Consider the following 25,691-nt stretch of genomic DNA (forward strand, 5'->3'; position numbering starts at 1 on the left):
TCAATGGAAGTCAGGCAGAAAAATTAACATCCATAGAAGTGAGCCTTGAGGACGTTCGTAGGCAGATAGAAAAACTAAAAACTGACAAATCCCCGGGTCCGGATGGCATACATCCAAGGGTTCTGAAGGAATTAAAGGAGGAGATAGCGGAACTACTGCAGCAAATTTGCAACTTATCCCTGAAAACAGGCGAGATCCCGGAAGATTGGAAGATAGCCAACGTTACGCCCATCTTTAAAAAGGGATCAAGAGGTGACCCGGGAAACTACAGGCCGGTGAGCCTGACTTTGGTTCCAGGGAAAATGGCAGAAGCACTGATAAAAGAAAACATCGATCAACATTTTGAAAAAAATGAACTTCTGATAACCAGCCAGCATGGTTTCTGCAAGGTAAGATCGTGCCTAACGAACTTATTGCACTTCTTCGAAGGGATCAACAAACGGATGGACAAAGGAGACCCCATAGATATCATATATCTAGATTTCCAAAAAGCCTTTGACAAGGTGCCCCATGAACGTCTACTCCGGAAACTGAAGAACCATGGGGTGGAAGGAGACGTACATAGATGGATCAGAAACTGGTTGGAGGGTAGAAAACAAAGGGTAGGAGTGAAGGGTCACTACTCCGACTGGAGGAGGGTCACGAGTGGTGTCCCGCAGGGCTCGGTGCTCGGGCCGCTGCTATTTAATATCTTCATAAATGATCTAGAAACAGGAACGAAGTGCGAGATAATAAAATTTGCGGACGACACCAAACTATTTAATGGAGCTCGGACTACAGAGGACTGCGAAAAGTTGCAAAGGGACTTGAACAAATTAGAAGAATGGGCGGCGAAATGGCAGATGAAGTTCAACATTGAAAAATGTAAAGTATTACATGTGGGGAGCAGAAACTCGAGGTACAACTATACAATGGGAGGGATGTTATTGAATAAGAGTACCCAGGAAAGGGACTTGGGGGTAATGGTGGACATGACAATGAAGCCGTCAGCACAGTGTGCAGCGGCCGCTAAGAGAGCGAATAGAATGCTTGGTATAATCAAAAAGGGTATTACAGCCAGAACGAAAAGTTATCCTGCCGTTGTATCAGGCGATGGTGCGCCTGCATTTGGAGTACTGCGTCCAATATTGGTCGCCGTATCTTAAGAAGGATATGGCATTAGTCGAGAGGGTTCAAAGGAGAGCAACATGTCTGATAATAGGTATGGAAAACCTGTCATATTCTGAGAGATTGGAGAAGCTGGGTCTCTTTTCCCTGGAGAAGAGGAGACTTAGAGGGGATATGATAGAGACTTACAAGATCATGAAGGGCATAGAGAGAGTAGAGAGGGACAGATTCTTCGAACTTTCGAAAAAGTTGAAAGGGGACAGATTCAAAACAAATGCTAGGAAGTTCTTCTTTACCCAACGTGTGGTGGACACCTGGAATGCGCTTCCAGAGGACGTTATAAGGCAGAGTACGGTACTGGGGTTCAAGAAAGGATTGGACAAATTCCTACTGGAAATGGGGATAGAGGGGTATAGATAGAAGATTACTGCACAGGTCCTGGACCTGTTGGGCCGCCGCGTGAGCGGACTGCTGGGCACGATGGACCTCGGGTCTGACCCAGCAGAAGCATTTCTTATGTTCTTATGTTCTAAATGAATTTCAAGTCTCTAACCACCTTTTCATGGCCCTTGGAAGGGTCAAGCTGCCTTGAAGGCCTCCAATTGTGAGATAGCTTAAGGTGGCAATTGAATCTGCTTACATAGCAGGAATAGGCCATTTCCTGAAAGGCTGAAGACCCACTTTCTACCAAGGCTCAGGCCTGGTCTTGAATGGAGGCTTGGCCTATGTCACCTGAAATTTGTAAGGCAATGATATATTCATTGTTTTATTCATTGTTAGGCATTACATGTTGATCGTGCCTGGTCAGACTTTGGTAGGTCTGTCATTCAGGGGGCTTTGTCTTCCCCCACCGACAAGATTTGCTTTGGTACATCATATTTGTGTAGGAACAGTAAACTTGACACTTAAAGGAGAAATTTATGCCTTACCTGATCATTTTCTTGTCTTTAGTCAGCAAATCCATTATGCAATTTTGCCCTTTGAAGACCTCTGCCTAGGGTCCTGTGTTTGCTTTGTGTTCTCTGTCCCTCCCCCCAACTTTTTTTCTGATTCTTATCCAAGTTGGCTTTTCCCTGGCATGTGCAAAGTAACAAGGGCTGCTATGTGGTGGCTTACTCGCTTTCTGTAGTTTCAGTGGTTGATGGGGCATGGGTGCATTATGAAAGGACCTTCTATTTGGTAGCTACATATTGGAATCTTCAGGAGGGTACCACAGCTTACCAGTGATGTCACGGAGAAATGCAAGTTTTTTTCTCTACCTCTACCTGCTGGTAGGAAGAATAACCCATTTGTGCAGAACACTTTCGTTGATTAAAGAAAAGTATTTGGTAAGACATAATTTCTCCTTTCAGTAACTTTGAAACATTCATTCCATATTTTGTGGGTTGTTCTGTTTTTGTTACTCTAGAAATTTTTTAGAATAAAAAAAAATTAAAGTGACTGATTTCCTTATAGAGATCCCTTTTCTGCACATCAAGAACATGTTCAACAGTTAATGAGAAGTATTTATGATCCTTTTGGACGAGACCCACATGGTAGAGAGAAAGCACTTGGTCAAAGAGGGCGCCATGATTCTCAAGTGGCTTTACGAGGAGATCAAAGGGTGAGATATCTGAGAATTTTTCAAAAGCATATTAAACACATATCAAAGGCTCTATCTGATCAGAATTTTATTTCTATGGACACTTTGGTTATTTCTAGCTCTGTTATTACAGTGCATTGAACAAAGTGCAAATTAGCACATGTGAACAGCAGTAATTCCCATATTAACTGACAAACTTTGAGTGGAGCAGGAAATGCATCTTATAATTATTGCATAGTACCAAATTGCATGTTAACGCATTGCAAGTGTACTGTTGGTGTTAACTATATGGGTAACACAGAGGCTCTGCAGTTACCACATGGTAATTTTGACACTGCACATTCACTGCAAAAATGTAAATTATTTTTTTGTAAAACAGCTTTTAATTAATGAAGTTGATAAAAATGGTGAACAAGTGACCAACAACAAAAACAGATGAAGGCTTGTGTTTTATGTCAATATGTACTAATGATGGTGTCTAGCTCACATGGCATCAAGGTCTAGCAGAAGTGGGACATAAAAAAGGCTTTAAGCTTTTTATTCAAGGTTAATAAATTAATATCCTAATGGATATGTAATAGTAAGTTCTATAGTTCTGGATTAACTACAAAAAAATGCATTAGGCCTTGCATTTTGCAGTTCCTTAACAGTGGATATTTCTAGCATTTAACTGTGACTGGAGTACAGTTTTTTTCTGGGCAGTACTGTCAATTCAAAATCCAAAAAGCTAGAACCAGTAATTTAAATTTAATATACAGTCTGAAAGCTGTAGTGTTTCATTGCTATATGAAGTGCTACTTTGACTGCGTGAGGATTCTTTTAATTTGGGCAAATGTGCCACCATAAGAGAGAACTGAAATATTGCTAGGGTTATCAGAGTCCGGATTTCCCCAGCATGTCCTCCTTTTGAGGACATGTCCGGGGGTCTGAATGGCTTTTCAAAACCCGGCAGCTAAAGTGTAGACAAAAAGAAAACTGCTACATACAAGATTTAGCCCTAGAGCAGGGGTGCCCAAATGGTCGATCGCAAAGGCAACGCAAGTCGATCGCGTTGCCTTTGCGATCTTGTTCTTTCTGCCTCCCCGAGTCGAGCCAGATCAGGCGCATACAGGTGCAGAAACCATAAGCCTTCACCTCCGACGTCAATTCTGACGTCGGAAAGAAAGTTCTGGACCAGCCAATCGCTGCCTGGCAGGCATGGAATTTCCTCTCCAACGTCAGAATTGCCGACAGCGGGAAGGCTTGTGGGCCCGGCACTTGTATGCACCAGGCCTGGCTCGGGGAAGCAGGGAGAAATCGGTGTGGTGGCTTGGGGGGGCAGGGAGAGAGAAAGAATCAGAAAAGTGGAGAAATCGGCACGATGGCTTGTGGGGGGCAGGGGGAGAGAGAAAGAAAGAAAGACAGACAGGCAGGGGGAGAGAGAAAGAAAGACAAAAATAAAGAGGGGGGACAGGAGAAGAGAGACGAAAAGGGGAGGGGCAGAAAGAAAGAAATATTGGATTTACAGAAGAAGGAAGTGACACTAGAGACTCATGAAATCACCAGACAAAAAGGTAGGAAAAATGATTTTATTTTCAATTTAGTGATCAAAATGTGTCCGTTTTGAGAATTTATATCTGCTGTCTATATTTTGCACTATGGCCCCCTTTTACTAAACCGCAATAGCATAGGAGCTGTGAGGTAGAGAATGGCACGGGGAAAAATTTGTCTCCATCCCCGCAACCACCGTTCCTGTCCACGCCCCTTCCCCGCAACCACTGTCCCCGTCCCATCCCCGTAGCATCCATACAAGCCTCAGTACTGCAATATTTAGCTTATTCCTTATAAATCAAAGTTCTGGCTGCTGAACTAGAGAAAAAGATGTTCAGCTGGCAGGGCTTTGTTTATAAGTTTTTATCAACACAACTAATATACTACTTTATCCTAAAGCAAAAGAAAATAAATATAAAATTTTTTTTCTACCTTTGTTGTCTGGTTTCTGCTTTCCTCATCTTCTCATTCAATTCTTTCCATCCACTGTCTGTCTTCTCTCTGCGTCTTCCATTTGCTCTGTTACTGTGCCTCTCTCCCTTCACCCACCCCCACCAATTGGTCTGGCACCCATCTTCTTTCCTCCGCTCCCCCCATAATCTGGCATCTGTCTTCTTCCCTTCCAGCATCTTCTCCCCTACTACAGAGCATAGCACAGCTTGATGACCAGGAATTACTCCTTTTGACAATGCAATTGGAGTAGAAATGAGGAAAGTTACTTGATGCCAGTGTCTGCAAAGAATTCTGCACAGTTGAAGAATTCTTTTCAAATTCTGCATTGTTCAGTTGTATAGAATTCCCCCAGGAATCATCTGTTGTATTCTTTCTTACTCTTGCTAACTGCAATGAAGAATATTGAAGAATATTAACGTGTATACAGTCTATTCTCGTTATCCGTGGTAGTACGGTTCCTGATATTGTTCACAGACCGCGAAATCGCAAATAATGAAATATTGGGAAAATACAGGTTAAGTTTCAGTAGTACACATTGCGCTTCAGAACTACATAAAGTTAACAGTGGATCCTATAGGGAAAATAGGGTTAGATTCCTGCATGGGACAGCACTTGAAGTACCTGTAATTCATTCTCCGGATGCTTGGGGGTCATATCTGGAAGCAAAGCCTGACCGTTTTTAAGAACCATTATGCAAATATGCAAACAGCGGTTTGAATGGGGAATATTGGTTGCAATTGATGCAACCATGAATAGGTGAAATCATGCATTGTGAACACGCAAATAATGAGAACGGACTGTATTGCTTAATTTTGATTTAATATTGTGTGCTAGTTTATATATTGACAAATTCCTGATATTTTCATATTTGCAAAATAGCTCATGGTACATTTAGGGTATCGTCGTCATTTGTATAATCTGTGAGGCAGAACAGTTACAGATGATAGAGCATACTGGATATACTGCTCATCTGTGTTCCCAAGTGAAAATATATAAAAGGACTTCAGCAAAGCTTTTGACAGCGTCCCACACCGTAGGTTATTGAACAAGTTGAAATCGCTGGGATTAGGGGAAACACTAGCTGCATGGGTTAAGGATTGGCTGAGCGGTAGACTTCAGAGAGTGATGGTAAATGGTACCCCATCCAAAACATCGAATGTGACCAGTGGAGTACCACAGGGCTCGGTCTTGGGTCCAATCCTATTCAACATATTCATAAGTGATATGACCCAAGGGTTCAGAGGAAAAATATCATTGTTCACCGACGACACCAAACTGTGCAACATAGTAGGTAAAAGCACTATGCCTGACAATATGACACAGGACCTACTACTATTAGAACAATGGTCATCGACTTGGCAGCTTAACTTCAATGCTAAAAAATGCAAAGTGATGCACCTGGGTAAAAGAAATCTGTGCAGGACTTACACGTTAAATGGTGAGACCTTAGTTAGGACCTCGGAAGAACGGGATTTAGGAGTAATCATTAGTGATGACATGAAAACTGCCAATCAGGTGGAAAAGGCTTCCTCTAAGGCAAGGCAAATGATGGGTTGTATCCGTAGAGGTTTTATCAGCAGGATGCCAGAGGTCATAATGGCCACCAGAGCGGATGGCCACCAGGATGGTCTCGGGGCTCAAAGATCTTCCGTATGAAGTAAGGCTGAATAAATTGCAGCTGTACTCACTTGAAGAACGAAGAGAGAGAGGGGACATGATTGAGACATTTAAATATATCACGGGTCGTATCGAGGTGGAAGAGGATATCTTCCGTCTTATAGGACCTTCTTCCACCAGAGGGCATCCGCTGAAAATCAGGGGAGGGAAATTTCATGGTGACTCCAGAAAGTATTTCTTCACTGAGAGGGTGGTCGATCATTGGAATGAACTCCCACGGCAGGTGATTGAGGCCAACAGCGTATCAGATTTCAAAAATAAATGGGATATTCATGTGGGATTTCTAATGAGGTAAGGGCAGGGGGTGGTGAGCAAAATCAAAGAGAAGGGTCAATAGAGTGGGCAGACTTGATGGGCTTTGGCCCTTTTCTGCCGTCATTTTTCTATGTTTCTATGACTTATGACACCATTCTTGCCACACCTATCACTTCATTAGCAAACATTTTTCTCCTGTGTGATTCTTGCTTGGTGCTCTTTCTAGCAAAGGGAAATATTATGAAAGCAGTGGTATATAACTGAGGATATCTAAAACACAAAATGATTCAATGCATGAAATCTAAACCTTAAGCTTTGCTAAAAACAGTAAATTGTATAAATTTATATCGAACCCGTTCCACTAAGTCATATGTAAATACAATAACTGGGTTGTTATAGCTATGGAAAACAGAAAGTTTGATCGAAATACCTCAGCCCCACCACTCCACCGCAATAATAATCTTTTCTAAAGCGAGAGATTTACGTGGTGCTTCATCATTGGTAAATCGTTTTTAACGCTGTGGTTGCATTTAAATTAGTCAATCAATAAATAAGAAATTTGTGAAGTGTATAAAATTGTATACTTAACGTCTAAACACAGCTAGACCTGGGAGTCCGACCCGACATGTTTCGCACTGTTTGTGCTGTCTCAAGGGTCTCCCTGTATAAAAGATAAGGAACATCTTAGGGCAGTGACCGTGACATTTCTCAACCTATCACCATTCATCATTCAAAGTTTAATGTGAATATAACTATCCCCTCTCATCATAACTCACCGAGGTAGCCGCAGTCATCCGACTCACAAGGTGTAGTGTCTGTGAAAGATGGCGGCGGCGTCCTCAGTACAGGTGTAAATAGTTACCTTAATGTGACACACCCCCCCACACGCAGCAGTCCATTGGTCCATTCACCCGTGACATTTCTCAACCTATCACCATTCATCATTCAAAGTTTAATGTGAATATAACTATCCCCTCTCATCATAACTCACCGAGGTAGCCGCAGTCATCCGACTCACAAGGTGTAGTGTCTGTGAAAGATGGCGGCGGCGTCCTCAGTACAGGTGTAAATAGTTACCTTAATGTGACACACACCCCCACACGCAGCAGTCCATTGGTCCATTCACCCTCCAATCAATGTAGTCCAGTCAATCTCAACATTCAATCCCCGCGGTTCAACTGTATCCAATGTAAAAATTGTTCTCTGTTCAATCTCATTTAATCTCCGTACATCCTTCTCACCCTCCCTCCCCGTCACTTTCTGCACCACACGCCACCCCATACATGGGGTGGATCAATTGAGGTGGTGTGTGGTGCAGAAAGTGACGGGGAGGGAGGGTGAGAAGGATGTACGGAGATTAAATGAGATTGAACAGAGAACAATTTTTACATTGGATACAGTTGAACCGCGGGGATTGAATGTTGAGATTGACTGGACTACATTGATTGGAGGGTGAATGGACCAATGGACTGCTGCGTGTGGGGGTGTGTGTCACATTAAGGTAACTATTTACACCTGTACTGAGGACGCCGCCGCCATCTTTCACAGACACTACACCTTGTGAGTCGGATGACTGCAGCTACCTCGGTGAGTTATGATGAGAGGGGATAGTTATATTCACATTAAACTTTGAATGATGAATGGTGATAGGTTGAGAAATGTCACGGTCACTGCCCTAAGATGTTCCTTATCTTTTATACAGGGAGACCCTTGAGACAGCACAAACAGTGCGAAACATGTCGGGTCGGACTCCCAGGTCTAGCTGTGTTTAGACGTTAAGTATACAATTTTATACACTTCACAAATTTCTTATTTATTGATTGACTAATTTAAATGCAACCACAGCGTTAAAAACGATTTACCAATGATGAAGCACCACGTAAATCTCTCGCTTTAGAAAAGATTATTATTGCGGTGGAGTGGTGGGGCTGAGGTATTTCGATCAAACTTTCTGTTTTCCATAGCTATAACAACCCAGTTATTGTATTTACATATGAAATCTAAACCTTGGCATTTTAATCCAAGGTTAAAAAGAATCACGGGGTTTGGAGCTTTGCCAAGACCAGTCACTGTAATATAAGCTTAAGATATTTTGAGGCCTAATAAATGTAGCTTCTGCATAAAAGTTCATCTGCAGGCCAAAATAATAACTGGAGCTCTGCACTGTTTGTGTGATTTAAAGCTAATATCCCGAGTATTCCACAGCTTATCCTGTTACGTCCCTTCCGGATTCCATACGCTAGGTATTCAATCCCACCTGCTATCTGGGAGTTGCAGAAATCCAACACTTTTCTGAGCACATGCTCCACCCTCTCAACCTGAGAGCTAGCAAACATATTCAGTTACAATTTCTGTAAGCAATTCGGGCAGAAGTCTTTGCAGTTACTCTGCTACTTTTTCTTCTTTTTCGTTTGAAGTTTTTCTCAGTGGCTTCAGTGCCTTGAGACCCCTTCCCGGTGGGCCCCTGTCGGAGGAAAGGACGCAGTCCTGCGGTGCTAGACTGCTGCTTCACAGAGAAACTTTTGTGGATATGTGGAGCAAGCCTGCTGCGTACCACCATTCCTGGAAGTTTGCTTGCCCGCTGACCTTGTCTTCCAGTCTATAGGTTCTAAGAAACAGGACCACATTTTTAAGAAGTTGGACATGAAAAGAGTTGTCCTTCGATATCTAGAAGTCACTGAGTTTTGATTCTCTAACCATCTATTTGTGCTGACTCACTCAACTAAGCGGGGTGTGCCCACTTCCAGGGCCACAATATCCAGATGGATCCATAAGGCTATTTCATCAGCCTGCATTATCTGTGGGAAACAATCTTCTGTTTCCATTAAAACGCATTCGACAAGGAGTATAGCTTTGTCGTGGGCTGAAGCTAGGGCAGTCTGTCCGACTGAGATTTGTAGAGCTGTGACTTGGTCCACTCTACACATGTTTGCAAAGTTTTACAGGGTGGACATAGCTGTAAGAGAGGACTCTGCTTTTGGTCGGCTCAGTTAGCCCTCCCTAGGTTTCTGGTACTGCTTTTATACATCCTGCTTGTCCAGAATGACACACCTATTGCGCTGGAAAAAAAGATTGTCCTTACCTTTATAATATCTTTTCCAGATAGGTGTGTCATTTTGGACCCCCCCCCCCCACCCTGTTTTTCCTGTGCCTACTGTCTCATTCTGTTTATTCTTCAAGTTTGTGTTTTGGTTGCCGATCAACCCTTTGGGTCCTGAAGAATTCTGTATTATATTTTTATAGCATCTACAGGGCTACTACCTGAGCTCCTTTGATGCTTCTGTTGGCTGTTACTTGTTCATTGATTGATCAAGTGTTATTATGTTTACCAGAACAGTTTATTTGTTTGGGGCATTTCCCATTTTTCCTTCACATAATTTCAGTGGAGCTCTTGCATGCTTGGATACTAACTGCAGGTGGCAGTAGAGCTCCCGGTGAAGTAGGAGGATCGCAGAAAAAAATCAGGAGTAGATTCCTTCTGCATATGGCTTATGGCCATGGGAAGATAGCCTGCTTGTCCAGAATGACACATCTATCTACTGGAAAATATATTATCAAGATAAGGACATAATCTCTTAACTACTTCTTGGTTACAAACTTATAAACTTCTTCTCATACATGAAGTATAATCCAACCACATATGTTCTCATCCTAAAGCTTATACACAGTGTCCTTCAGATCCATCTCTCTCATTGTGTATTTGGCTAAATCTACAAAGACCCTGCACTTTTTAAGTCTTCCAAGTGAGGAACTGGGCTTTAGCAGCCACCAGAATCATAGTGAGCTATGTGTGGGCAGTGCAGCTGCATAAGGCCCAAGGGAGGTGGGGGCTCCAAAAGTGTGTCCTGTTCATTGCCTTCCCTGCTTGGCTGCAATGCAATGGGCAGGATAGGAGCTTTAGGGGGTGCGTTTCCATTGAAAATCATGGTAGCATGGTTTAAGGGAATTTTGTGTTATACTATTTGACTTTTGTTCTGTAAAGTAAAATACCAGATTAATAAAGTCATGGTTGTTTGCCGTATCTCTGGGTTCATTATCATACTGCCATTCCATGTTTCTATGATGAAGTTAAGAGGTGATAGGCTCAAAAGTAATCTAAGGAAATACATTTTTTACAGGAGGGTAGTAGAAGTGTGGAATAGTCTCCCGGTAGATGTGGTAGAAACAAAGACTGTGTCTGAATTAAAGAAAGTGTGGGACAGGCATGTGGGATCTCTTAGGGAGAGGAGATAGTGGATACTACAGATGGGCACACTGGATGTGCCATTTGGCCTTTATCTGCCATCATATTTCTATGTAAGTCCGCTGCTGTCTCCCCTGCCATTTCAATATTGCTACTGAGAGCTAAGACTAGCAGGGGACACAGAACCTGACACTCAGCCTCCCATGACCCTAGCATCAACATCAGCACTGAGTACATTGACACCACACTGGGAACATCAGCTTTCCCTTCAACCCTCTTGGGTTTTGCTAGGCTCATGTTTTATATATCTTATTATCCTTGTCCAGAGTCATGATCCTGGCAGCTCGGGAGTCCCACATATGAGAATATAATGCCTGCTTGTCTTCAGAGACAGCAAAGTTACTTACCTGTAGTAGGTGTTCTCTGAGGAAAGCAGGCATACATTCTCACAACCTGCCCACCTCCCCTAATTGACTTCTTAGTTTTGTTACTGAACTGCTGGTCCCACAAGCCAACATTGGGTGGGAAGGCATTGGCACATGTGCAGAATGGGCACTGCCTATAAATTTAAAGTGACAGTGCACTTGGTAGTGCACTTTGGGATCAGCTGAAGGTCCATCAAGCCCAGTATCCTCTTTCCAACAGTGGCCAACTCAGGTCCCAAGTACCTAGCTAGATCCCAAGTAGTAAAACCCACATGTGAGAAAATGTGCCTGCTGGCCTCTGAGAACACCTGTTACAGGTAAGTAACTTTGCTTTTTCTACTGCTGTCATGTTTTCACTAGGGATGGCTTACTGAACTCACCTGCCACCCCTATCCTCTAGTTCAGTGTCTTGCAAACTATCCTGAGCCACAGCACAGTAAATAGCGGCTGGAGGGCACCGAGAAGTATGCAGACGTCGACGTGATGACATCACACCGATGTCTGCGCATGTGCGAAGGCCCTGCAGATAGGCCCTGAGCCGCTAGTAGGGGAGGGGGAGGGTGCTCAGCAGGAGAGGCGCAGAGAAGAGGAGAGGTGCTGAGGAGGAGGAGAAGCGCAGGCTGACTGTCTGCAGGACGTGCTTCTCTGCTGGCACTGGCGACTTGCAGCACACTAGTTTGCGATTCACTGCTCTAGTTTAAACAGTTTGAAATAGAATTTCTTTCCAAGGATCCTCTTTCCTGCCCTACATTCACATCTGTTCAGGGCCAAGGAGTCTGCTAAGTAGTGGTGAATCAGATGGAAGTCTTGCTTTGTTGTGCTCTGACTTGTTTGTCATCAGGGAGTAGAAAAATTGTGCCTTAGAAACAACTTTAGAGAGATGAGTCCTGTGTAGTCAGATAGGACACTGCTGTTTTTGAAGAGGTGCTTTTGGTTATGGTGCCCTGCAAGGAGGGGTGGGTTGGCAAGAGGGAGTTCAGCCATGAGGAATGCACTCTTGTTTAGGTGCATAGAACCTGCATGATTGCATGCATTTGTATTTTTACTTTACTACTGATAATGGAGTTCCTTTCCTTTTGCTTAGTACTATGTAAACCATTATAATGATGTATCGAACAGCGGTCTATAAAACTAATAAACACACACAACTTTGCCTATTTTCCACAGCTTCATATTTGCTCTCCTGGTTCCTGTTGGTGCTCCTTGCTTTGCTGTGTTCTGACTTGTGGCTCATGTATGTGCTTACCCATAATCTTGTACTTCTAGCCAATCATGAGAGAACTGTATGGGATTATTGGTACCACATGGGTTCCAAATGTCAATGAGCAATATGGAGCTGTCTACAGTCTCTGTCCCCTGAAAATGCTGTAAGACAAATGCCAGGTTTGTGGTTGTGATCAGTCTCATCAAATTAAGTGAAAATAGTTTTAAATTAAGATTTGTGTGTATATAATAGATCCTTAAACTATGTTATTTCTAAATAGTTTCATTTTCAGAGCAATTTTTTTTCCTTCCACAGAATGACAGAGATCCTTTTGATATAATAAACAACATGATGTTGGGGATGAGAAACAACGTGTTTGATATTCACAAAAATTTTGTAAGTCTGATTATAGTAATGTTCCTTTAATGAATAAATGTTTGCTAGTTTCTTACAAGGGCACTGGACCCATCCCATCATGTTTGAATCTATTTGTCTCCCTCCCCTGCAATAACTTTTAAACAAATTTGCAATATTTTGCCTATTGACTATCCTTATGCCAGTGCACTGTTTTCCTGTACCTTTGGCACTTCTGACATTTTAATCCCTTTTAATTTCCTATAGAAAACAAAGCAGTTTAATTCTCAAATCAGAGTACATTTTGATGTCAACCATTTTGAAAGCTTTGTTGCCAGAAATTAGACATAACCAAATATAGCAAATTTTTATCTCTATAAATGCAACAAAATGCAACTTTACTATTAGGGAATGTGAGACAGCCTCTTCAGGTGGTAAATTATTCATATTTTGGGCCTGCATCAGGTACTGGGGCTGATGTTTGTCAGTGAAGGAGGTGGTTTTAAAGTAAGAGGTAGTGCAGGACTTTGCAGACTCTGTGCAACCCACTTCATGCTGCACATGAGGCACTACCTTTTAGCTGGAGAGAGTGGCATGCCTACACTAAGGGGAAGGAAGGAAGGGAAGTGGGCAGGAGGGGGAAGGATAAGAATGCAGAGAGGAAATGCAGTGGGGTGGGAATGGGAAAGGGAGCAAAGGGGACATCCTGGACATATCACAGAAGATTACAAGATAGAGTTTGTGCACTCTCTCTCTCTGACTGGTTCGTGGATTTGCCAGCAAGCTGGCCAAAGAAAGCAAAAAGGGGTTCGAGCCATAGAACATGTCCCTCCAGACAACTCGGTCTCCGGTAGATGCGCCATATACTTTGTCAAGCCAAAGAAAGGCTCAGATGAGAGTGGAGGCCCATCCTGGATCTCAAACATGGCAACATGGCACTGAGAGTTTTGAATGGAGACCATTCGATCTGTCATCGCAGTGGTGGAGCAAGAGAGATTTTGGCCACCTTTTAGATTTGACAGAAGCTTACCTTCACATCCCCATCTTCCCAGAACACAAGAAATTCCTCCTATTCCATGTGTTGGAAAATCACCATCAGTTCTCAGCGCTTTCCTTTGGACTAGCAGCAGTGCCATGAACTTTCACCAAGTTTATGGTAGTGGTGGCTGCTCATCTCCGCAGAGTGGGTTGGCAGGTGCACCCATACTTGGATGATTGACTCATCAGAGCGCTGTCACAACTTGAAGGAGAAAAGGCAGTAGCAGTAGTTGCAGGGACATTGCAGAGTCTGGGATGGATTGTGAACTTTTGAAAGAGCCATCAGGTTCTGAAACAGTTTCCAGAATATCTTGGAGTCTTATTCAACACGGCAGAAGGCCAAGTCTTTCTTCCACGCAAACTGAAGCTTTGTGGTCAGATTACCTATTGACCAAGCCAGAGCCTACTTCATGGCATTACCTTCAATGGCAGCTACAATAGAAGTAGTGCCCTGGGTAAAGGCATATATGCGTCCCCTGCAGGATGCTTTGTTGTCGCACTAATCATCTCAGAGAAACTCCCTGCAAGTTCCACTCCCCTGGTCAATAGCAGCCAAGCTCAGCATGGGCTTTTGGCTCCATCCACAGTCTCTGGCAAAGGGGATCCCGCTTTGGGTCAATTCATGGGTCACCTTAACAATGGATGCCAGCTTGTTCGACTGGGGGGCTCATTGCAGTGATCATCCAGTACAAGGCCAGTGAATCCCGTCGCAGCAGAACTGGTCTACCAACAAGTTGGAACTTCAAGCAGTTTATATGGCGCTGCTCCCTCCGACTGCAGTCTTTGCTGGAGGGCAAAGCAGTCAGAGTCTTCTCTGACAATGCCACTGCTGTGGCCTATTTCAACAGGCAGGGAGGCACCAGGAATGCTCCACTCTGACAGGAGGCGAAAGCATTGTTCTGTTGGGCAGAAATACACCTGCAGGCAATCTTTGCAGTGCACGTGGCCAGAGTGGACAATGTTCAAGCGGATTATCTCAGCAAACAGACATTAGACCCAGGAGAGTGGACATTGTCTCTGCAAGCGTTCCAAACCATTGTGAGAAGACAGGGTCATCTGATGTTCGACCTCATGGTGAGTGCACAAAACAAGAAGGCGGATTGGTTCCTTAGTCAAAGATACGAACCAAAAAGTGCAGGACTAGACACGCTGGTTCAACCACGGCCAGAGACTGGGTTACTGTACGTGTTTTCTCCATTGGCTCATGATAGGCCAGGTGAGCCGCCAAATAGCTCACACACAGGAACAATAGTTCTTATAGCGCTAGATTGGCCCAGGTGCCCTTGGTACGGGGATTTCGTATGACTACAAAAGGGTGCCCTAAGACTACAGCCTCCAATTCGAGAGTCATTTTCATCCTGGAATCTTAATACGGAGCCCCGTATGAGCCCTTAGAGCAGGCTTCCCTCATGGATCTGATGGTCAAGGCAGTCTTCTTGGTAGTGATTACTTCTGCCAGGAGAGTCTCAGAATTACAGGTTCTGTTGTGCAGAGAGCTGTTTCTCCAGATCATGGAAGAGGGAGTGACCTTGCAGATGGGTTCTCTCATAAGCAATGCCTCTGCTGGGTCAGACCAGAGGTCCATCATGCCCAGCAGTCCGCTCACGTGGCGGCCCAACAGGTCCAGGACCTGTGCAGAAATCCTCTATTTATACCCTTCTATCCTCTTTTCCAGCAGGAAACTGTCCAATCTTTTCTTAAATCCCAGTACCGTACTCTGCCCTATTACATTCTCTGGAAGCGCATTCCAGGTGTCCACCACGCGTTGGGTAAAGAAGAACTTCCTAGCATTTGTTTTGAATCTGTCCCCTTTCAACTTTTCCGGATGCCCTCTTGTTCTTTTATTATTTGACAGTTTGAAGAACCTTTCCTTCTCTACTCTCTCTATGCCCTTCATGATCTTATAAGTCTCTATCATATCCCCTCTAAGTCTCCTCTTCTCCAGGGAAAAGAGACCCAGTTTCTCCAATCTCTCAGCGTATGGAAGGTTTTCCATCCCTTTTATCAGACATGTCGCTCTCCTCTGAACCCTCTCGAGTATCGCCATATCCTTCTTAAGGTACAGCGACCAATATTGGACGCAGTATTCCAGATGAGGGCGCACCATCGCCCGATACAACGGCAGGATAACTTCTTTCGTCCTGGTTGTGATACCCTTCTTGATTATACCTAGCATTCTATTTGCTTTCCTAGCGGCCGCTGTACACTGTGCCGTCGGCTTCATTGTCATGTCCACCATTACCCCCAAGTCCTTTTCCTGGGTACTCTCATTCAATAACATCCCTCCCATCGTATAATTGTACCTCAGGTTTCTGCTTCCCACATGCAGTACTTTACATTTCTCAACATTGAACTTCATCTGCCATCTCGTCGCCCATTCCCCTAGTTTGTTCAGGTCCCTTTACAATTCTTCACAGTCCTCTTTAGTCCGAGCTCCACTAAATAGTTTGATGTCGTCTGCAAATTTTATTATCTCACACGTCGTCCCTATTTCTAGATCATTTATGAATATATTAAATAGTAGTGGCCCGAGCACCGAGCCCTGCGGAACACCACTTGTGACCCTCTTCCAGTCCGAGTAGTGGCCCTTCACCCCTACCCGCCAACCAGTTTCTGATCCATCTATGTACGTCTCCGTCCACCCCATGGTTCTTCAGTTTCCGGAGTAGACGCTCGTGAGGCACCTTGTCAAAGGCTTTTTAGAAATCTAGGTATACGATGTCTATGGGGGTCTCCTTTGTCCATCCGTTTGCTGATTCCTTCGAAGAAGTGCAATAAGTTAGTTAATCACGATCTCCCCCTGCAGAAACCATGTTGGCTTGGTATCAGAAGTTCATTTCTTTCCAAATGTTCATCGATGTTTTCTTTTATCAGCGCTTCCACCATTTTCCCCGGAACCGAGGTCAGACTCACCGGTCTGTAGTCTCCCGGGTCACCTCTTGATCCCTTTTTAAAGATGGGCGTGACGTTGGCTATCTTCCAATCCTCTGGTATCACATCTGTTTTCAGGGATAGGTTGCAAACTTGCTGCAGTAGTTCCGCTATCTCCCCCTTTAATTCCTTCAGAACCCTTGGATGGATTCCGTCCGAACCCGGGGATTTGTCAGTTTTTAGTTTTTCTATCTGCCTGCGCACATCTTCAAGGCTCACTTCCATGGATGTTAATTTTTCTGCTTGATTTCCATTGAAGAATTGCTCAGGTTCCGGTATGTTGGTTGTGTCTTCGTTCGTAAATACAGACGAAAAGAACATGTTAAGTCTTTCCGCAACTTCTTTCTCCTCCTTCACTACCCCCTTCTTGTCTCCATCATCCAGCGGTCCCGCCTCCTCCCTAGCTGGCTGTTTCCCTTTAACATATCTGAAGAACGGTTTGAAATTTCGTTCCTCCCTGGCTAGCCTCTCTTCATACTCTCTTTTGGCTTTTCGAACCACTCGGTGACATTCTTTTTGATACTTCCTGTGCTCCTTCCAGTTCCCCTCAGTTTTGTCCTTTTTCCATTTCCTGAATGAATTTTTCTTATTGCCTATCGCTTCCTTCACTATTTTAGTCAGCCATACCGGGTCTTTTGTTCGACTCTTTTTGCTCCCCTTTCTGAATCTGGGTATGTACAGATTTTGCGCCTCGCTCACCATGTCCTTGAAAAAAAGCCAGGCATGTTCTACCGTTTGCCATTTCTTGGAAGTGTTCCTAAGTTTCTTCCTTACCATTTCCCTCATTGTTTCATAGTTTCCTTTCGTGAAGTTGAAAGTTGTTGCTATGGTTCTCTTTCCTTTCAGTATTCCTACTTCAACTTTGAACTTGATCATATTATGATCGCTGTTTCCCAACGGTCCCACTACTTCCACTTCCTTTGCAGGGCCCATTAACCCATTTAGGATTAGATCCAGAGTGGCATTTCCTCTCGTCGGTTCTCTAACAAGCTGCTCCATGAAGCAATCTTGTGTAGCCTCCAGAAATTCTGTCTCTCTAGTGCATCTTGAGCTTCTAAGTTTCCAGTCTATCCCGGGGTAGTTGAAGTCTCCCATAATAACTGTGTAACTACTTTTGCATTCTCGCTTCATCTCGGTTTCCATTTCTCTGTCGATATCTCCGGTTTGCCCGGGTGGACGATAGTATAGGCCCATCTTTATTTCATGTCCTTTCCTATCCGGTATTTTAAGCCATAGCGATTCCAGCTTGTTGGTCATCTTCGCTGTGTCCATTCTTGTCGATTGTATACTTTCTTTTATGTATAGGGCTATTCCACCTCCTTTCTGTCCTGACCTGTCCTGGCGATAGAGCTTGTACCCCGGCAGTGCTGTATCCCATTTGCTCTCCTCATTCCACCATGTTTCAAAGATTCCAATGATGTCTATGTCCTCTGCATTGGCCACGGCCTCTAGTTCCCCCATTTTGTTGCTTAGGCTCCTTGCATTAGTATATATGCAATTTAGGTCCTGGCATTTTGTTGTCTTCACTACCTTTCCCTTTGCTTCGGTCTTTGGTGTCTTCTCTTTTGCTACACTCTTTCTAACCTCCTCTTCTGGGTTAGTTGACTCCTGTAATTTGTCCCTTGTTTCTTCCCAGCCTTTTTTTCCCTTAGTATCTTCATGGGATACCTTCTTCCGAATCGTCGACATTAGGTCGACTGTCGGCTTTCCCCTTCCTTTTAGTTTAAAGCCTGTTCTATTCCTCTCATGACGTTGTTTGCTAGAAGTCTTGTTCCCGCTGCACTCAGGTGCAGTCCATCTCTCCTGTAGAGCTTGCTCTTTCCCCAGAACGTTGTCCAGTTCCTCACGAAGTGGAATCCTTCTTCCTCACACCATTTCCTCATCCACGCATTTATTGATTGTAGTTCCTCCTGCCTTTTCACATCTGCCCTCGGTACCGGTAGGATCTCTGAGAATGCTATCTTCTGGGTCCTCATCCTCAGCTTCCTTCCCAGAGTCTTGAACTGTTCTACGAGTGTGCTTCTTCTGTAGTCTCTCCTGCTGACATCATTCGTCCCGATGTGGATCATTACTGCGGTATCTTCTGTCTCCGCTCCTTCCAGGATCTTCCCAATTTTGTCCACGATGTCCTTGGTTCTCGCTCCTGGGAGGTAGGTCACCAGTCGATTCTCTCTCCCTCCTGCTATGTGGCTGTCCACATGCCTCAGGATCGAGTCTTCCACTAGGATCGCTGACTTTCCCTTCTTCAGTTTTCGCTTCGGTCTCAGGTCAATGTCCTCGGTGTGCTTCTCTCTCTCTTCTGGGCATCGACTAGCCAATTTCTCCCCTTCTTGTGGTATTCCTCTGTGGCTGTCTTCTTTGAGGTTATCTGCTTCTTGCTCCCCCTTCCATATTGGTGTATCTTCATCCTTCATCTGGAGTTCGTTCTCTGCTACCCTCCTGTATGCTTCCTCAAAGAATTCCTCGAGTTCCCTGACTTCCTTCTCAATGTGTCTCTCACTCCTGAAGTCTTCAAATGCCTTGATAGGGTCCTCCGTGGTGTAAAGTCCTTCTAGCTCCAGTATCTTGTCCTCAAGTCGCTTGACTTCTTTCTTCAAGCTTTTCAGCTCCTGACACCGACCGCATACATATGACTGTCTCCCCGAGGGGAGGTAATCATAGATATGACAGTCTGTGCAGAACGCTGGAAAGCTCATCTTTCTGTCGAAGGCCATTTCAGCATTTCATGTCATCCAAGAAGTTAGACTGCCAGCATTTCACCTCATAGGTGCTAAGAAAAGAAAGACAAGACCTTAGAGTACTATTGCATTACCTAGAAGTGACCAGGTTTGTCTTTCAGATCATCTTTTCATGTTAACCAATCGGGCAAGACAAGACAGACCCATTTCCAAGGCTACCACCTCTACATGGATATGTAGAGCTATATCCTCTGCATACATCAGTTGCAGCAAACAGCCGCCTATCTCGTTAACGGCGGAAGCAAAGGCGATTCCTCCTGAGGAGATTTGTAGGTCCACCACCTGGTCCTCCAAATTCTACAGACATTGCAGTACAGGAGGATGTCGCTTTCGAGTTCTCAGTACTACGTGCAGACGCATCTCTCCCACCTTAGAGTTTGGGGACTGCGTAGGTGCATCCCTACAGTTCAGCATACCATCCCTATTACACTGGAAAAAGAGATTAGGTCCTTACCATGATAATAATTTTTCCAGTAGATAGGGATGGCATGCTGAACTTCCCACCAAGCAATTATCTGATGTGCCTGCTTTCTGACTCGAGCTTTACGGTGAACTCCACAGCTAAGATTTTTCCTGTCAGTCAGATTAAAAAGGAGGAATGGTAGAGCTCCATAAATGTTCAGGCTGTTATGTTCTTGTTTAACTTGTATTTTTCCTCCATGCATTGTTCCTCTCAGAGACTTGTTAATGTTTTAACTACATTACTGTCCATTCAGTAACTGTTTTAAAATTCATCAGAGCAGATCAGACACTTTGTCGGGAATTCCCCATACTCCTCCTTCTCCTATAGGGCTGTCTGCCGGCTTTGGTATGTACTGCTGCTGCTTTAGCAGGCCTGGGGTATGTTGGTTTTCACCGGGGTGGGGATGGAGTATTGGTCACTGAATTGGTAGAATCAATTGTTTAGGCTACACTGCATGCCTAGCAGGCATGGAAAAGCAGGCATAGAAATGTCAGGTTTGTGATTAGATCAGCAACCAAAACAAATTGAAAAGAGATGAATGCTGGAGCAGTGACCTAAAGATAAATACAGTGAGGGAGTAGTAGGAGTTCATGCAGTAATTTCTGTGTGGCAGAAATCAGAGAGGTATCTTAGATAAACTAGAAAGTTGCAGCCACTTAATTTTCAGACACAGGTTCCTGCTGCTTCTCCGTCCCTAAAAATGGTTACAATGTCAGCACAAACATATGAATGTCGTTGCAGGCTCTGCCTGATCCCCAAAACAGGAAGTTGTTTCATACTCTGATGTAATTTCCTATTCCTGGGTCGCACAGAGCCAGTTGCAGCACTGCACACACTGATGCTTACACTAGGGTAACCAGATTTTACTTACATAAAATCTGGACCTGTCCCCATGCCCACCCAGTTCCATCCATTCCACCCCCCTCAGCCTGTTCTCATCAGTAAGGAGGGCATGTGCGGATGCAATACAATGACATTGCGTTCATGTGATGTCACCACATTACATCAAGTTTCAAGTTTATTAAAATTTTGATGTAAACGCAATACAAATATTTTCAATGCGTATAACAATAATAATTTTGGGGGATGCCCTCTCCTGACGCGATCTGCTTCTCAAAACCTGGACAAAGTGCCCGGTTTTGAAAAGCCATCCGGATGCCTGGACATGCCCTCTAAAAAGATGATATGTCCTGGTAAATCCGGATGTCTGGTAACCTGCAGCGAAATATCACACGGAAGAAGGTAATCATGTTAATCGTGATTAAAATTTTTCACACGTTAAATATTTAGCATGTTAATTGTGTTACTAATGTGCTTAAATATGCAGCTCTAGGATGAACTAAATCCAAATAAATAATGATTGTTTTAAGATGCAAATTTTCAAGACTCCTAAGGTCCCTAAGGCCATTGTTTCTCAACCCTTTTCTGAGGCACATCTTGCCTGCTGTATTTTTAGGATTGATGCAGTGCATATGGTTTATGGTTTATTAGACTTGATACACCATCTATCGTAAATAACAGCAAGGTGGTTCACAATAAAAACACAATTGAGTATTAAACAGAAATGAACTACATTGTAAGATAGGAAAGTATAGTTTGAAAGAGAAAAAAAAGGATGCATCATATGTAAATTTTACCTCGTGCATATTCACTATGGTAATCCTTTAAAAAAAATGCAGCTGGCTGAGCTGCCAAAAGAGAGTTTGGAGGCTGTACCTTAGGCATCTGAAGCTAACATTGCTAGCAGTAATATAAAATAAGATTTTCAGCTTCTCAGAACAGCCTATACAAGAGGAAGGGGAAGAAAAGATCTTAGGAGTCTTAAAACAATATCATTTTTATGTAGCTGCATCATTGATTTAACTTGTTTCTATTTTAGAATTGGTTAACTGTGTGTGGTATTGATATTTACAAGTTCTTTCACGATCAGCTGGAATAGTAAAAACTTGACCTTGCTAAAACTTGACCAAATTTCAATAATTTTAGGACCAGGTTACAGGAGGATCAGATATACATTCATTCAATTCTTCTTCGGTCAGGACATATTCAAAAGTTGGAGATGGTCCTCCAAAAATTTATGAAGCCTCAAATCAGACACGCATGGCTCCAGGTGGTGTAAGTATTGTGATGATTTTCAGATTAAACAGCTATTTGATTGATGGGCATTTTATGTGATCTCATTTCCATTTTCCAATATATACTTAATTCGTTTTCTATCCCGTTCTCCCCAACAAGCTCAGAACAGGTTACAGGAAAACATACATAAAATACTGTTAAAAATGGATTACATTTTGCTATATATAAATATAAATATATATATATATATATATATATATATATATATATATATATATATATATATATATACAGTACAATGAGTTTATCCTACATTTTGCCATATATACAATACAATGGCATAACACCATAGGCTAAGTCAAAATTAAGAAAATTGATCATTTCAGGCTTTACTTATTGTTACACTTGATGCACAGTGTGTGTCAGCCAAAATGCTTTATTTTATGCCTGAATCTTTAATGGTAAGTTTCAGACTATAAAACAAACATAAAAATTATTGTTCTCTCTGGTTTTCTTTAACTTTTTCTGGTTTCTTGTTTTAGCTTTTAAAAGACCCCAAATTGCAGGTGATATTGCAGCAGAGTAGAAGGTAGCATTTATGACTGTAAAGCACATAAGATCTTGCACATGGAAAACATTTTATACTCTTTAAAAAAAAAAGTGAGCAACATAAGTTGAACTTTATGTCCAGTGTGCACTGTTGTCAAGCTCCAGTATAGTAGAACAGGAAGCTTCAATAAGATGCATCTCTAAAGTAACTTCCAGAATTTCAGGTGTAACTATGCTCAGACCGTAGACCTGTCCTTTTGACTTCTTCTCTGGGTCAAATTCTGAAAGCTCCTGCAATACTGGCTGTGAGCTTGCTCAGTTTTGTTTTGTTTTTAACTTATTTAAAATATTTATAACCCGCGTTATTTAAAATTCTAAGCAGGGTACAGAAAAACTGAGGGTACACAAACTGAGATACCATAACTGACAACAAATACATTTAAAGTTCTTCTTGATTGAAAGGAGAAAGTCCTTACCCAAAGATCATTTCATTTTTGGTAGGGCTTGTCATTCTATGCTTTGCCACAATTCTGATACTATTGTGATCCAGGATCTTCCCTTTTTGATTTCAGGGGCAGATTATATGGTGGACACCTTGTATAATATTTTCAGCAAGCATTCAGATCTTGTTATTGTTTGGAAAGAGATGTCCACTGTGACAATGGGTGTGGCGAGTCAGTTCTTTCAAATCTATCATGATTCCATATCCTGCCCCACCCCTCCAAGCCCCCCAGGCTGCCTTCCCATAAACCTTTAAACACTAGTTACCATCTTTGTTTGCTTGTTGCAGCACTTGTCTTGCTGGGTTTTCCCCCCTTATCTGTTGAAGACAGCCTGAGAGTGTTTGCTATCAAGCTTATCCTTGGAGAAAGCCAAGTTTCTTTATGTGCAGGTGTTCGTAAACAATTTCTCACATACCCATCCACCTTCCCTAAGAGTTGTCATCTATTCTTTGGCCATTTAAACAGAGGACACTTCTCTGCATAGGCTCTATCAAACGAGTTCACCCATCTCTTGAGAACTTGTATATACTGTCTATAGAGAACACCTGCTACAGATAGATAAGTTTTGGAAAACTAAAGCCCTCTTTTATCAAGCTGCATTAGGGTTTTTTTTTTATCACTGATCGCTGTAGTAAAAGCTCCGACGCTCATAGAAATTCTATGAGTATTAGAGCTTTTACCACCACAGCCTGCAATAAAAAAAACCCTAATGCAGCTTGATAAAAGGGGGCCTAAGTTTCTCATTTCATATATTTATAACCTAGACACTTTCAATCCCAGTCCTCAAGGGTGGTCAAAAGATTAGGTTTTTAGGATATCTGTAATGAAAATGCTTGAGAAAGATTTACGTATAATAGAGGTAGTAAGCATTGAGATCTTCTATTGGATATTCATTAGGAATCTCCTGAAAACATGAACTGAGAATAAAGAACAAGGACCGAGACTGAACTGGGTAAGGAGACAACACCTGTTGCAAATGAATATATGTGCTTGACTATGCAGATTAAAGAAACAAGAAAAGCAGTTCGAGATTCGGAAACTGGACTTGCAAAAATGGCTGTTGGCCATCACATTCAGGACCGTGGCCATGTCGTTGAGAAACACATGAATAATAGGACTGGGAATACAGAAATTCATCAAGAATTCTGCAATTTAGATGAAGGTAAGTTGATTACAGCAGAACTGTTATCTTTTTCTATTAGTGTCACTTTGTCTCACTAATCAATTAGTGGCACTAAATTACTAAATAGCATTCAATTCCTATACAATCACAAAGTTAGATCCAAGTCTCAGAATCCAGCTAACTAGAATGCTATATTGATCCTCAGATGCACCACTCCACGTTCAAACTTTATCACAACGTTAAGCTTGATGTGCAAAATCAAGCTTAAACGTTGTGATAAAGTTTGAACATGGAGTGGTGCATCTTTTTTTTTTCCCATTATTTTTTATTTTCAAATTTTACATAAAGTGTACAAAATATTTAAATACAATTGATAAATACATAGTATCACTTTTATATCTAATACATTATATATCTAAATTTGATTTTCCCCCTCACCCTCCCCCCACCCTTTTATTACTTTAATATAATTTTTTTTAATTTTCAAATTTTACATAAAATGTACAAAATATTAAATTACAATTGATAAATACACAATATCATTTTTGTATTTAATACATCCTATTCTAAATATATTTTTATCCCCTCTCCCTCCCCCCACCCTTTTATTATTTTTCATTCATATATATTGTATAATATATTATAACATATTATGTAAAAATTATTTTCATTACCCCCCCTCTATGTGCGTCATAAAAAAAAATACTTAAAAGAAGAAAAGAAGCAGAGAAATCTTAATATTTATTCATTGCAGTATTTTGTCAATGGCCCCCATATTTTTATGAATTTAGTATATGTCCCTCTTTGTATTGCTATTGTTCTTTCCATTTTATATATATGACATATTGTATTCCACCAAAATGTATGATTTAGGTTATTATGATTTTTCCAATTATTGGTTATATGTTGAATGGCAACCCCTGTCATTATTAATAAAAGCTTGTTATTTTCTGGTGAAATTTGACTATTTTTCCTCATCATCATTCCAAATAATATCGTATCATATGATATTGCTATATGATTTTCCATTAATTTATTAATTTGTGGCCAAATTGAATTCCAAAAAATTTTAATGTAGGGACAATGATAAAGTAAGTGATCTAATGTCCCTGGTTCCAGATTACAGTGCCAGCATTTATTAGACTTAGAACTGTCTAATTTTTGCAAACGTGTAGGGGTCCAAAAAGCTCTATGTAATAAAAAGAACCAAGTTTGTCTCATAGATGCTGACATTGTACATCTCATTCTCCAAGACCAAATTAGTGGCCATTGAGATGCATTAATTTGATGCTTAATCTCAATGCTCCAAATATCTCTTAGACCATTTTTTGGTTTTTTATTCAAATATCCAGATATTAATTTATACCACAATGCGGCTTGATGTCCTAGGAAGTCTGCTTGAAAACATAAGAACTTTAAACTATATTGATTATTCAATGTTTTCCATTCAGGGAACCCAACCTGAATGGCCTGCTTCAATTGCAACCATTTAAAATTTTG

At 42.2% G+C, this 25,691-nt stretch overlaps 1 protein-coding gene across 1 annotated transcript in view; it reads left to right on the top strand.

Annotated features, from left to right (window-relative positions):
• The window catches only part of MLF1 (myeloid leukemia factor 1), a 77,527-nt gene that overhangs the window by 9,385 nt on the left and 42,451 nt on the right, over positions 1–25,691 (top strand). The window contains exons 2-5 of the mRNA XM_033959301.1: positions 2,563–2,710; positions 12,732–12,812; positions 21,927–22,055; positions 24,071–24,230. Of these exons, the coding sequence (XP_033815192.1) occupies positions 2,563–2,710; positions 12,732–12,812; positions 21,927–22,055; positions 24,071–24,230 (518 nt within the window). The remainder of the gene's footprint in view (positions 1–2,562; positions 2,711–12,731; positions 12,813–21,926; positions 22,056–24,070; positions 24,231–25,691) is intronic.

This window comes from Geotrypetes seraphini, chromosome 9 (assembly GCF_902459505.1).
Source record: "Geotrypetes seraphini chromosome 9, aGeoSer1.1, whole genome shotgun sequence".
Taxonomy (NCBI): Eukaryota; Metazoa; Chordata; class Amphibia; order Gymnophiona; family Dermophiidae; genus Geotrypetes; species Geotrypetes seraphini.